At 40.0% G+C, this 14,746-nt stretch overlaps 1 protein-coding gene across 10 annotated transcripts in view; it reads right to left on the reverse strand.

Moving 5' to 3' along the window:
- PXK (PX domain containing serine/threonine kinase like) overlaps positions 1–14,746 on the reverse strand; it is a 134,547-nt gene that overhangs the window by 64,132 nt on the left and 55,669 nt on the right. For all 10 annotated transcript variants that reach the window (XR_009552973.1, XR_009552971.1, XR_009552975.1 and 7 more), the window contains exons 2-3: positions 6,734–6,784; positions 3,707–3,754 (exon numbers count right to left, since the gene is read on the reverse strand). Coding sequence is in view for 5 of the 10 variants with exons in the window: in XM_060203015.1 (XP_060058998.1) it covers positions 3,707–3,754; positions 6,734–6,784 (99 nt within the window). In the remaining 5 variants the exon portion in view is untranslated. The remainder of the gene's footprint in view (positions 1–3,706; positions 3,755–6,733; positions 6,785–14,746) is intronic.

Raw genomic sequence — 14,746 nt, forward strand, 5'->3', positions numbered from 1 at the left:
ATTTGGGCCAATTCTATCAGAAGGAAAATAAGGCACTCTTGCTTTTGACAGTGTTGTCAGCGATGTGAAAGTGTGGTCTCTAAAGATGCTGTTTTCCAAAGCCCGATGAGTAAAGCATGGCTTTCTGAGGGGAAGAAAGAACTATGCTTCCTCCTAGTCAGTAGTTCTCTTGGCCTTTGTGAACAGAATCTGAGTTCATTTACTCAATCACTTATGACAGGCAGCTCACCAATGCAGGGGAAAGTCCTTCTTCACCTGGGGGTCAGGTGGTGGCACACCTAGTTAAGTGCACACAGTACTAAGCCCAAGGACCTGTGCAAGGTTCCAGGTTCAAAGCACAGCTTCCCGCCTGCAGGGGGGATGGTTCACAAGCTACAAAGCAGGTCTGCAGGTGTCTATCTTTCTCTCTTCCCCCCTTTCTCTCCCTAGCTAACAAAATGGAGGGGAAAATGTCTTCCAGGACATGCATGGAAGTCTGGGAACTCCACAGGGTTCATCACCACACAGCACCCAGCACCAAGCAAAGGCTCTCAAATCTCCTTTTTCCTTGAAGGGGTTTGAACAGTGCAGGAGATTAAAAGAGACTGACCTATGGGACGGGGGGAGGGGGAGAGCAAAGCCAGAACTCCAGGACCCATCTGCCTTTGAGGCTACCCCCTTCCCAGGCAACCTGGCACCTAAGCCATGCTAGCCTGGTGCTCTGCTCAGTGAATGCTGTCTCTTGCCTCTTTCTAGCTCCTGGGAAGGAAGCTTCCAAGAACAGATCCTGCAGGTGTCTAGCTTTTTCTCTCCCCCTTTCCTCTCAATTTCTCTCTGTCCTACCCAATACAAATGGAAAAAATGGCCTCCAGCAGTGGATTCATAGTGCCAGCACCAAAGTCTCAGCAATAACCCTGCAGGCAAAAAAAAAAAAAGAAAGAAAAGTTCTTCACCTCCCAATGGCTCTAGCTCAGTACTGGTATTGCCACTTTCCTTCTTTCCTTCCTTCCTTCCTTTTTTGTTAGTGTCTTTTAAAAAATATCCTTATTTATTTATTGGATAGAGACAGCCAGAAATAGAGAGGGAAGGGATTGACAGAGAGGGAGAGAAACAAAGAGACTCTTGCAGTCCTACTTCATCATTCATGAAGCATTCCCCATGCAGGTGGGGACTGGGTGATTGAACCCAGGTCCATGTGCATTGTAAGATGTGTGCTCAACCAGGTGTGCTACCACCCAGCCCCCCAAATGTCTTTTTTTTTAAAAAAAAAAAAAACAGCTTTTATTTTTTAAATTATCTTTGTTTATTTATTGGATAGAAAAAGTTAGAAATGGAGAGGAAAGAGGGAGAGAAACAAAGAGACACCTGCAGCCCTGCTTTACCACTTGCAAAGTTTTCCCCCTGCAGGGGCTCAGACTGGGGGCTCGAACCCAGATCTTTCCACACTGTAACATGTACTCTCAACCAGGTGTGCCTGGCCTTTTGCCAGTACTTTCTATGGTACTAGTGTCCCCCTCAGGGTCATTGAGTCATTATCAGCATCTGCTGTGTTCCCATAGAAAGTAAGAAAATATTTAAGGGAGCTGGGTGGGTGGTATGACTGGTTGAGAACACACATTACCATGCAAAGTAATGCTGCAAGTCTCTCTCTCTCTCTCCCTCTCCCTCTCTCTCTCTCCCTCTCTATCTCCCCCTTCCCTCTCAATTCTTAACCCCCCCACCGCCACACACAAAAAAAGGTCATCATGGCTGGTTAGATTCACTGAGCAGGCATTGAGCACCAATGATAACCCTGGTAAGAAAGAAAGAGATAAAGGTATTTTCTTTTAAGTTTTCTTGTTTTTAAAATATTTATTTATTTTGAATGAATGAGATCTGGAAGGTGGCACAGGGGAGAAAGCATTGGACTCTCAAGCATGAGGTTCCGAGTTCAATCCCCGGCAGCACATGTACCAGAGTGATATCTGGTTCTTTCTCTCCTATCTTTCTCATTAATAAATAAAATCTGAAAGAAAGAAAGAAAGAAAGAAAGAAAGAAAGAAAGAAAGAAAGAAAGAAAGAGATAAAGATACATACAGATAGAAAGACCAGAGCACTATTCATATATCTTGGCATATGGTGGTGCTGGGGACTGAAACTGGAACCTCAGAGCCTCAGGCATGAAACTCTTTTACACAATCATTATGCTGTATCCCAAGCTCAATAAAGATGTATTTAAGAGAAAAAAAAGTTACACTAAAAAAGTATCTCTAGTTTAGTGGAGTTTCTGGGAGATAGATCCATCTAAGTGAACAATCTAGCGCTCCATTTAATCATTCCTAATCTGTGCAGGGAAGGCAGTGCCAGGCATTCCTTTGTATTCAATACAAAGGAATCTAGTTGCAAGGTGAATGTTAATTACAAATCACATGGTTGTGTCCAAAGGTATATTTTTGAGTCGTACATCATTTGTTTAAAGTATGAGTTTATCAGGGCCAGAAAGGTGGCACAGTGTGTAGGGTGCTAAACTTAGAAGTGATCCCTGGTATTTCATGTGCCAGATTAATGCTCTAGTTCTTTCTCTCTCTCTTGCTATCTTGTGTTCATATATAAATGAAATCTCAAAACAAAAAAACAAACAAAAAAGCTTTAAAATAAGTAAGAGAGTATTGTTATGTGGAAAACTGAGAACTGTTATGCATGTACAAACTATTGTATTTACTGTCGAATGATTAAAACATTAATCCCCCAATAAGGGAAAATAAATAAATAAATAAATAAAATAAGTAAGAGCTTATCTTCTTCACCAGGGTAATTTGCTAATTCCTATTACTAAAATTTGCTAATATGAGAGAGAGAACTCGAGTATCACTCTGGTAAATACAATGGTGGGGCTCAAACTGGGGACTTGTGGCATGTAGTTCAGGACTTGTATTACCTCCCAGGTCACTTGTTGCTGTTTTCCTTTTTTTAAATTTAGTGCCAGGAAATGAGCCAAAGGCCTTCTGCATGTGTAATACAGTGTAGTGGTTTCCCCAACTGAATTTTATTCATTTATATGTACATGGGGGGACGCAGAGAGGAATGGAAGAGATACCAAGTTCTACTCCACCAGACATGGAGTTTCTTTGGTGTTGATCCTCAGTGTTTCCATGTAGTGCTGGAGAACCCAGAGCCTCTCTCTTGGTGTTAGGACATGAGTGTAATTAGCATACGGCTGACGTCAGCCTGGTAAGTATAAGTTATTTAAACAAGTGTCTGCTGGAAATAGCTCTCTGTTCCTGTGCTCACTCATTCCAGACAGCAGTTCCAGCTCTGGGTTCTTGTGGCCCTTGCTTCTCTCCTTCGCCCTGGGACCACTATGTTCCTGTACCTTCCTCCGTGCCTGTTCTCCTCCCCATGACCCAGTATACTGCTTCCCCCAGAGCCTTAACATGTGTAGCCAAGCTCTGGTAACCAGCTTATAGGTTCATGGCTCTCCGCCATCATGACTAGCCAATCTCTGCCCCTTTGCCTGTTTTGCTGTACCTAAATAACTACAGTGTAATAAATCTCGTTTGTTTAAACCCCAGACAAAGCTGTGTGAAAGCTTTTTATGTTTTTAATTACTATAGTGTGGCAAGATGGGTGCTCTACCAGCTGAGCTAACTCCTGATCCCAATTTCTCATTCTTATTATTGCCATTTCCAACAAGTGTCTAAGATACTTAAACAATTAATGTGTATCATGGGTGTTTCAAAACATTTACCTGCAAGCTGTTGTTTAGCAAGTCAAAGTCACTGTATCTTCTCACAATCTGTAAGAGACAAGTCAGTGTTTTGATTCAGTAAATATCTTTTCATTTTGTAAGTATGTCTTTAAATTTTTTTATCTTTATTATTGGATAGAGACAGAGCGGAATTGGGGGAGGGGGAATAGAGAGGGAAAGAGACAGAGAGACACCTGCAGCCCTGCCTCACCACTTGTGAGACTTTCCTCCTACAGGAGCTTGAACCTGGGTCCTTGTGCACTGTAATGTATGCACTCAACCAGGTGCGTCATTACCTGGCCCTTTCATTTTTTAATTTAATATTTATCAGCATTTTAGAGCCAAGGCACTTGTCCTTATGATTGTAGAGTTTATCATACCTGGTGCTTATCTTGACTGATGGAGAAAATAGACCTAGTAGCACCCTAGAGTGGGCTGGGCCAATAGGAAACTAGCTAATGCCAGCCAAATCATAGGATGCTGATGGACAAGAAAGAAATAACAATGTACTCATTTTCTTTCTCCCTTTCTTTCTTTCTTTCTTTCTTTCTTTCTTTCTTTCTTTTTTTTTTTTTTGCCTCCATGGTTATTGCTGGGGTTCTGTGCCTGTACCACAAATCCACTGCTCCTGGAGGACATTTTTTTTCCTATTTTGTTGTCCTTGTTGCCTTGTAGTTGTTATTTCCATTGTTGCCATTGATGTTGTTGTTGGATAGGACAGAAGGATAGAGAAAGATAGACACCTGCAGACCTGCTTCACTGCCTGTGAAGCGACTCCCCTGCAGGTGGGGAGCCGGGGCTTGAACCGGGATCCTTATGCTGGTCCTTGCGCTTTGCACCATGTGCGCTTAACCCACTGTGCAGTATACTTCCAGACCCCCTCAAATATCTTTCTTATTTGTTACAGTTTTGCTAATAGATAGCAGTACAAATGTGACTTACACACACACACACACACACACATTATTAAATAACTACTATGATAATTTTAGTTAACATTCTCAAATATATTTCTTGCCAACCAGGTACCTGGAAAGGGAAGTTAGTAGTTTTATGTTTGTTTGTTGTGTTTTTGTTTTTTATGTCTTAGTGGGCATGAAACCAAAGCAAAAGGAGGAAGACAGTTCTGTGGTCATTTCATCCTTGTCCCAGGTAAAACTTATGCCAGTGGAGAGGCCATACTGTCTTTGGTGTCCCCCTGCTGCCCTCTGAAAGAGGGTCCACTTACCATCATCCACAGTTTCCTTCTGAGTTATGTTGATGCCATAGCCAAACTCCACTAGCTTTACAGACTCTGGAGCAGGGAGTTGTTTTGCTTTTGATTTTAACCTTTACTAATGATTCTTGAATGTTAGCGTGCAGAAGAATTACCTGGAGGCCACCAAAGACCCAACCAAGCAGAGTCTAATTAGTGGGCTGAGGGTGGGGTCAAAAAACCTACTTTTTCATTAAGTGTCCTCCCTGATTCTAAAGCACTGGCTATATGATCACAGCACAAAGAGTTATTTTTCTAGTTGTGCATTGCTGTTGGTCCTGTCCTATCAAATATACATCAAAAAGCTAAGTGCATAGGAACAAATGATAACACAGCAGCTAGCCACAGAGAACACTCAAATTTTAACCCTGTTCTAACATTGACTTGAGTGTAGCTTTTGACCAGTTACTTAGCTTTTAAATGTAAACTGGGGTTAATAACTATTGCTTTTAACCAACACACTTGAACCAGTCAGTGCCAGACACCTTTTAAGAGCGCCAATAGACATTAAATATTGAATTATTCAAACAATAATCAGTTTGGAATTTTAAGCAAGGAGAATTATATACAACCGTAGTCAATGGCTGCTTGGGGGGCGGGGGAGACAGCATAATGGTTATGCAAACAGACTCTCATGCCTGAGGCTCCTAAGTCCCAGGTTCAATCCCCTGCACCACCATAAGCCAGAGCTGAGCAGTGCTCTGGTATTTCTCTGTGTGTGTGCGTGTGTCTCACTCTCTGGATCTCTCTCAAAAATAAAATTAATAAAAAAAAATTTTTTAATGGCTGCTTGGGGTCAGAGGGAGGAATCAAGCTGGGCTGTGAAGAGGGAAAGATTACTGGAATATGGAAGGAGAGGAGAATAGTTATAATTACTCAACCAGGAAGGAAATAATCCCTGCATGGAATTCAGCCACTTTCTGCAAGTCAGCTGGGATGGGAAGGACCTAGAGCTATGCAGGAAGCCATGCTTCTCTGAGGTCACCAGGAAACAGCAGTGTCTCTATATGTGGAGTCAGTGAGGGAGCTAATAAAACATGTTGCACATGACTGGGCTTGAGAGTTCATGAAGCTTAGTATTCTGGACTGTATAACGTCTAGGGCACTTTCTTGTCATTCTACCTGGTGGGCTGACCTCTTACGCTCCTCCACCCAAACCACAGCCACAGGGGAGGAGTTTGACTTTCTGGGGGCAAACAGGTTATCTGGCTTATTTTCCGCCAAGCTAGAGAACAAATCTGAGGTACTGTCCACTATAACACCATGCACGGATCTAACTAAACAAGCAGGAACTGAAAACCCTTTTGTAACATATATCTTACAGTTAAAGGTTTACATGTAAGAGAAATATAAATTGCATTTATGCATGTTCTGATTTTTCTACCATTCTATATGTACCAGAATTTTCTTTAAACATTTTTTTAGAAAAAAGAATGCTGGGAGTCAGGTGGTAGCGCAGTGGGTTAAGCACATGTGGCACAAAGTGCAAGGACCGGCGTAAGGATCCTGGTTCAAGCCCCCGGCTCCCCACCTGCAGGGTAGTCACTTCACAGGCGGTGAAGCAGGTTTGAAGGTGTCTATCTGTCTCTCCCCCTCTGTCTTCCCCTCCTCTCTCCATTTCTCTCTGTCCTATCCAACAATGACAACATCAATAATAACTACAACAATAATAACTATAACAACAATAAAACAAGGCCAACAAAAGGGAAAAACAAAACAAACCAAAATAAAAAATTTTTAAGTAAAATTTATAAAAAAAAAAAAAAGCTTACCTGCCAGCTGTTTTCTACTGAAATTCCTCTTTGCACCCGAATGATATACTCCTAAAATAAAAAACAGTGGAAGTCTCAATTATAAATTCCACAAATTATAGGACCAAAATTAAAGGAAACTATCAGACAAAGAATATGTTAAATCAAGGAAAACAATTAGAGATATTATATAAAAGGACAATCTATGAGGAAGAAATAGCAATTTTAAATGTAGACACACAAAACACCAGTGCTATGAAATTTGTAAAACAAAAAAAAATGATAGAGCTGAAACAGAGAAACAGTGGTAGACGACTGGGGGTAGATAGGATAAAGGTTATTCAAAGAGACTCTTGTGTCTAATAGTCCAGAATCTCCAGTTCAATATCCCATACCACTACAAACCAGAGCTTAGCAAAGCTCTGGTGAAAAAATAATACTAAATAGAGAGGGAACTAGTGATAGATAAATCAATGATTATACTTGGAAACTTCAACATCCTTTTTTTTTTTAATCAACTAATCAAATAGAAAACCACTAAGGATAAAGGAAAACTCAATAAAACCATCAACAGACAGTAGACATTTATAGAACACTCTATTCAACAATAGAATATATTTTGTCTTCAAGAGGACAAAGTTGGCAAATAAACACATGAAAAAAATGTTCAACATCAGGGGCCGGGTAGTGGCGTTCCTGGTTGAGCGTACATGTTACAGTGCTCAAAGACCTGGGTTCAAGCCCCTGGTCCCCACCTGCAAAGGGAAAGCTTTGTGAGTGGTGAAGCAGGGCTGCAGATGTCTCTCTCCCCTCCTATCAACCCCTTCCCTCTCAATTTTTGGCTGTCTCCATCCAATAAATAAATAAAGATTTAAAAAAAGAAAGAAAAATATTTAACATCAAACGTCTCCTATTCAAGGAAATATAAATTAAGATCACAATGACAGGGGTGGGGCAAAGCTATGACACCAAGCACTGGCTAAAATATAGAGAAACTAGGAGATGCACACATTGTCAGTAGGAGTGTGAAATGGTATAGCCACTCTGGTATTTCCATTTAAACTAAACACGACAAGACCAGTGAAATAGCACACTTGGAATGTGCGCTGTTTTGCCACTTCCTCAACCCAGGTTTGAGCCCAGCCTCCACCACAAATGAAGGAAGAAGCTTTGGTGCTGTGGTGTCTCTATTTCTCTCTGCCTCTCTGTTTTCATTGTATCTTAAAGTGAAGAAGAAGGAAGAGGAGGAGAGGGAGGAGGAAAAACCACTCAGATGTCCTTCAAAAGGTAAATGGTTCAGTTCTGCTATATCTACACTATGGAACACTACTCAGCAACAAAAAGGGAGTAAATTCTTAAAATACACAACTTGCATGCATCTTCTGAGATTATGGTGAGTGAAAAGGAGAATCCCAAAAGATTATACATTGTGTGACTCCACTGGTATAACATTCAGAAGTGACAAAATTATAGATATAGAGAACACATTAATGGTTGCCAGGAGGCTGGAGTATTGGAGTAATGGTTGCTGGAGGCTGGAGTAAAGAGTGTGTGTGTGTGCACTGGGGGTGGGGGGACAGCGGAGGTAAGGAAGACAAAGTGAGGGGTTATAGTTGGAATGTTTGTATCTCCCCCAAATTCTTGTGTGGAAATTCCCCAGAGTTCACAGTATTTGGAGGTGGGGCCTTAGGTCACAGAAGGAAGACACCGTGAATGGGATTAGTGCTTTAGAAAAGGGGATTTGTATGGATCGCCTGCCCTTCCACCAGGTAAAGACAATTTGAGAAGATGACAGTTATGAACAAGGAGGAGGACCCTCACTAGAAGATGACCACATGGCACGAAGCACAAGGACCCATAAGGATCCTGGTTTACGCCCCCAGCTCCCCACCTGGAGGGGAGTCACTTCACAAGCGGTGAAGCAAGTCTGCAGGTGTCTTAACTTTCTCTCCCCCTGTATTCCCCATATCTCTCCATTTCTCTGTCCTATCCAACAACAGTGACATCAATAACTACAACAATAAAACAAGGGCAACAAAAGGAAATAAATAAAAATAAATTTTTTAAAAAGATTTAAAAAAATGACCAAAACATCACCTTGATCTTGGACTTCCAGCATAATAATTATAAGGCACCCAATTTTGTTATAGAAAACCAAATGGCCTATGAGAGATGACTGAAGAAAATGGTCTATATGTTGACTGTATTAATGATACTGTCTTGCTTATGATATGTATTATAGTTTTATATGATATTTCCGTGGCAAGCAGGGGAGACAGCACCATAGTTAAGCAATAAGACTTTCATGCTTGAGGCTCTGAGGTTGCAGGTTCAATCCCTCACACTACCATATACCAGAGCTGACCAGTACTCTGGCATATCTCTCTCCTCTCCCTCCTCTCTCATTGAAATAAATAAAATATTTTAAAAATATATTGCCATGGGGAATATTATACATGTACAAACTATTGTACTTACTGTTGAATGTAAAACATTAATTCCCCAATAAAAAATAAAAATAAAAAGATTTACAAATCAAAATATATATATATATATATATATATATATATTGCCATGGATATATGAGATCTTTGTGTGTTAATTCTTATAATTACAAGTGAATCTACAAATATCACAAGTTAAAAAAATTGAACTTGGGCATTCAAAAGTAATTATAATAGCAGGCCTGTAATTTTGAGTTCAAATTTTGCATTTTATATACTTTTTAATTTTTTACCAGAGCACAGCTCAGCTCAGGCTTATAGTGGTGTGGGGGACTGAACCTGGGACTTTAGAGCCTCGGGTATGAGAGTATCTCTGCATACCATTATGCTATCTACCCCCACCCTGAATTTTATATACTTAATCAAGTAGAAACAGACAAGATTAAAAGTAAATAAATGAGTGAGTGACCAGGGTGGTGGCTTAATGGTTGGATACAGAACCTTATTTACATGTGTAAGGTCCCAAGTTTGAGTTCTGGCACTGCATATGCTGGAGTGATACTCTGGATGCCCCTCCCTTTCTCAAATAAATATATATCTTTACAGAAAAGATATTATTTTTCTAAGAACCCAAATCCAGTCTCAAATTTGCCTGACCTGACAGATTACAATCACCAAGAAGCAAGAGATGAAAGGATGGATGGGGAACAGGAGGGCGTTAGAAAGGGTGCTAAAATATATATTCCCGGGTGAGGGAGATAGCATAATGGTTACATAAATAGATCCTAATATGAGGTTCCCAGGTTCAATCTCCATACCACCATAAGTCAGAGCTGAGCAGTGCTCTGGGAAAAAAAAAAAAAAAAGATATATATTCTCTGAACACCTATGTCCATTGTAGCACTATTTGTAATAGCCAAGATTTGGAAACAACCCAAATTTCCAATGACAGTTAAAGAAATTGAGGGGGATTCAACTTCCGGAGGTGGAGCTACAAGCAGCAGATCTCTTTCTCTCCTCTCCTCTCCTCTCCCGGATCAACTAGGAATACCCAGACCAAAACAAGACAGGACTAGAATGACCACAGGAACCCAGTAAATCACACGTGAGTACAAACACGCGGGGCTGGTGACAGAGAGGAGAGAGGGGCCTAAGGAGAGATTAAGTGACTGCTAACAGTTCAGCAGTTTATCAGTGGAGACACCACCTCCAGTCTGCTCCACAACAAGGGGACAGCTGAAGGGAGGAAAGGACTCCCCAGAGACTCACCAAGTGCAACTCTGAGTCTCCATTGCTACTACCCTCAGAATCTGGAGCAGCAACAGGGAGGGACACCAGGGGACAGAGATCTAACCGGAAAATTCAGGAGAAGACCTATATCTCCATGGCATAGCTGAGGGGCTGTGAAAGTCTCTTTGCATAACCACTGGATTATCTCTGCCACACCCTGCTTTATCTCTTGGTCAGGAGTCAGTGATTAAGCGAAAAAGCCTATTGACAGTTTAAAAGCCCTCAGGCTCCCATAGCCTACAGGAAAGAAAAAAAAAAGGCTTTTACACCACTGAGCTCCAACTCAGGGATTGAAAAAACTGTTAACTTTCACCACGGTAAACCCTTTAATTAAATTGCTTAGACACAAGTCAATCCAGGCAATAGTGATCAATAATTTGAAAAGTACTGATAAAGGGAACTCATAACATAATATATAAAATGGTTAAAACAACAAGAAAAAATATTGGAGACTCGAACCAGGACAAGAGTCCAGCTAAAAGTCCTCCAAAGGGTGAAGCACAAAACGAGTTCAACATTCAAACATTAGCTAAGGAAATAATAACAAGAGTGAGTAAAGAATTTGAAAAAATTGTAATCAGAAATGCAGGAACAACAAATGAGAATATGGAAGAAAATTCTAATTATCTCATGGTTATTAGAGAGCTGAAAGCTGAAATCGCTGAGCTAAGAAGGCAACTAGCTGAACAAGCTAAAACAGTATCAGAGCAGGGCAACAAAATAGATGAACTCCAGAAAGCAGTAGAGGGCAGAGAGAATAGAATCAATGAGGCTGAAGACAGAATTAGCAAGATTGAGGATGAATTAGAGACAACTAAAAAAGAAGTAAGAGATCTCAAAAAGAGATTAAGACATGCTGAAAACAACAACAGAGTCCTATGGGATGACTTCAAAAGAAACAATATACGCATTATTGGCTTACCAGAGGAAGAAAGAGAAGGAGAGGAAGAAAGCATTCTCCAGGCCATAATAGCTGAAAATTTCTCTAGTCTAGACAACACCAAAGACATAAAGATTCAAGAAGCCCAGAGGGTCCCAAACAGAATTAACCCAGACCTAAAGACACCAAGACATGTCATACTTAGAATGGAAAGGAATAAGGATAAAGAAAGGATCCTCAAGGCTGCAAGAGAAAAACAAAGAGTCACCTACAAAGGAAAACCCATAAGATTAGCAGCGGACTTCTCCATACAAACACTACAGGCCAGAAGAGAATGTCAAGATATCTATTGAGTGCTCAATGAGAAAGGCTTTCAGCCAAGAATACTATATCCTGCTAGACTGTCATTCAGACTAGATGGAGGCATCAAAACCTTCTCAGACAAGCAACAGTTGAAGGAAGCAACCATCACCAAGCCTGCCCTGAAAGAAGTTCTGAAAGGTCTCCTATAAACAACCAGACCACCACAAATAGGACATATATCAAAACACTCTAAAACTCTACAAGAATGGCGTTAAAATATCTTCAATCTTTGATATCAATAAATGTCAATGGCCTGAATTCACCTATTAAAAGACACAGAGTAGGAAGATGGATCAGAAAACACAACCCAACAATATGTTGTCTACAGGAAACTCACCTAACTCAACAAGACAAACACAGACTTAAAGTGAAAGGATGGAAAACTATCATACAAGCCAATGGCCCACAAAAAAGGGCAGGAACAGCTATTCTCATATCTGACATGATAGACTTTAAAATAGAAAGATTAAAAAAGATAGGAATGGACACGACTTAATGCTCAGAGGATTAAGTCAATCAAGAGGACTTAACAATTATTAATATCTATGCACCCAATGAGAAGCCATCTAAATACATCAAACTTCTACTGAAAGAGCTACAGCAATATATTAACAGTAACACAATCATAGTAGGGGACTTCAATACCCCACTATCTCAACTTGACAGATCATCCAGGAAGAAAATCAGTAAAGACATAAGGGAGCTAAATGAAGAGATAGATAAACTAGAACTATTGGACATTTTCAGAGTCATTCATCCCAAGAAACTGGAATACACATTTTACTCAAATCCACATGGATCATTCTCAAGGATAGACCATATGTTAGGCCACAAAGACAGCATCAGTCAATTCAAGAGCACTGAAATCATCCCAAGCATCTTCTCAGACCACAGTGGAATTAAACTAATACTTAACAATCAACAAAAGATTAGTAACAGTCCCAAAATGTGGAAGCTCAACAGTACACTTCTTAACAACTTCTGGGTCAAAGAGGAAATCAAGGAAGAGATCAAAATGTTTCGAGAGTTCAAAGAAAATGAAGACACAAGCTACCAAAATATTTGGGACACAGCTAAAGCAGTCCTAAGAGGGAAGTTCATAGCTATACAAGCACACATTAGGACACAAGAAAAGGCACAAATAAACAGCCTGATTGCACATCTTAAAGACCTAGAAGAACAACAACAAAGGAATCCTAAAGCAACCAGAAGGACAGAAATCACTAAAGTTAGGGCAGAAATAAATAACATTGAGAATAGGAAAACCATACAAAAGATCAACGAAAGTAAATGTTGGTTCTTCGAAAGAGTAAACAAAATTGACAAAACAAAACAAAAAAGGGAGAAGACCCAAATAAATCAGATAGTAAATGAAAGAGGAGATATCACAACAGACACCACAGAAATTCAACATATCATGCGAGGCTTCTATGAACAACTATATGCCACCAAGCTAGAGAACCTGGAAGAAATGGACGATTTCCTAGATACCTACCAACTTCCAAAACTAAGTAAAGAGGAAGTGGATAACATGAACAGGCCTATCACAGCTAATGAAATTGAAACAATTATCAAAAATCTCCCCAAAAATAAAAGTCCTAGACCAGATGGTTTTACAAATGAATTCTACAAAACCTTCAAAGAAGAACTAATACCTCTATTTTTAAAAGTCTTCCAGAAGATTGAAGACATTGGAATACTCCCTGCCAGCTTCTATGAAGCCAACATTACCCTGATACCAAAAGCAGACAGGGACACAACCAAAAAAGAAAATTACAAACCAATATCTCTGATGAACATAGATGCGAAAATATTGAACAAAATTCTAGCCAACCGAATACAGCAGTATATCAAAAAGATTGTTCATCATGACCAAGTGGGGTTTATCCCAGCCATGCAAGGTTGGTTTAATATACGTAAATCAATCAACGGGATCCACCACATCAACAAAAGCAAGACCAAAACCACATGGTCATATCAATAGATGCAGAGAAAGCCTTTGACAAAATACAACATCCCTTTATGATCAAAACACTACAAAAAATGGGAATAGATGGAAAATTCCTGTAGATAGTGGAGTCTATATATAGCAAACCTACAGACAACATCATACTCAATGGTGAAAAACTGGAAGCATTTCCACTCAGATCAGGTACTAGACAGGGCTGCCCACTATCACCATTACTATTCAACATAGTGTTGGAAGTTCTTGCCATAGCAATCAGGCAGGAGCAAGGAATTAAAGGCATACAGATTGGAAGAGAAGAAGTCAAACTCTCCTTATTTGCAGATGACATGATAGTATACATAGAAAAACCTAAGGAATCCAGCAAGAAGCTTTTGGAAATCATCAGGCAATACAGTAAGGTGCCAGGCTATAAAATTAACATTCAAAAGTCAGTGGCATTCCTCTATGCAAACACGAAGTGAGAAGAAATTGAAATCCTGAAATCAGTTCCTTTTTCTATAGCAACAAAAACAATAAAATATCTAGGAGTAAACCTAACCAAAGAAGTGAAAGACTTGTACACTGAAAATTATGAGTCACTACTCAAAGAAATTGAAAAAGACACAAAGAAGTGGAAAGATATTCCATGTTCATGGGTTGGAAGAATTAACATCATCAAAATGAATATATTACCCAGAGCCATCTACAAATTTAATGCTATCCCCATCAAGATCCCAAGCACATTTTTTAGGAGAATAGAAAAAATGCTACAAATGTTTATCTGGAACCAGAAAAGACCTAGAATTGCCAAAACAATCTTGAGAAAAAAGAACAGAACCGGAGGCATCACACTGCCAGATCTCAAACTGTATTATAGGGCCATTGTCATCAAAACTGCTTGGTACTGGAACATGAACAGACACACTGACCAGTGGAATAGAATTGAGAGCCCAGAAATGAGGCCCCACACCTATGGACATCTAATCTTTTTACAAAGGTGCCCAGACTATTACATGGGGAAAGCAGAGTCTCTTCAACAAATGGTGTTGGAAACAATGGGTTGAAACATGCAGAACAATGAAACTGAATCACTGTATTTCATCAAATAC

This window comes from Erinaceus europaeus, chromosome 12, assembly GCF_950295315.1.
Source record: "Erinaceus europaeus chromosome 12, mEriEur2.1, whole genome shotgun sequence".
NCBI classification, from domain to species: domain Eukaryota; kingdom Metazoa; phylum Chordata; class Mammalia; order Eulipotyphla; family Erinaceidae; genus Erinaceus; species Erinaceus europaeus.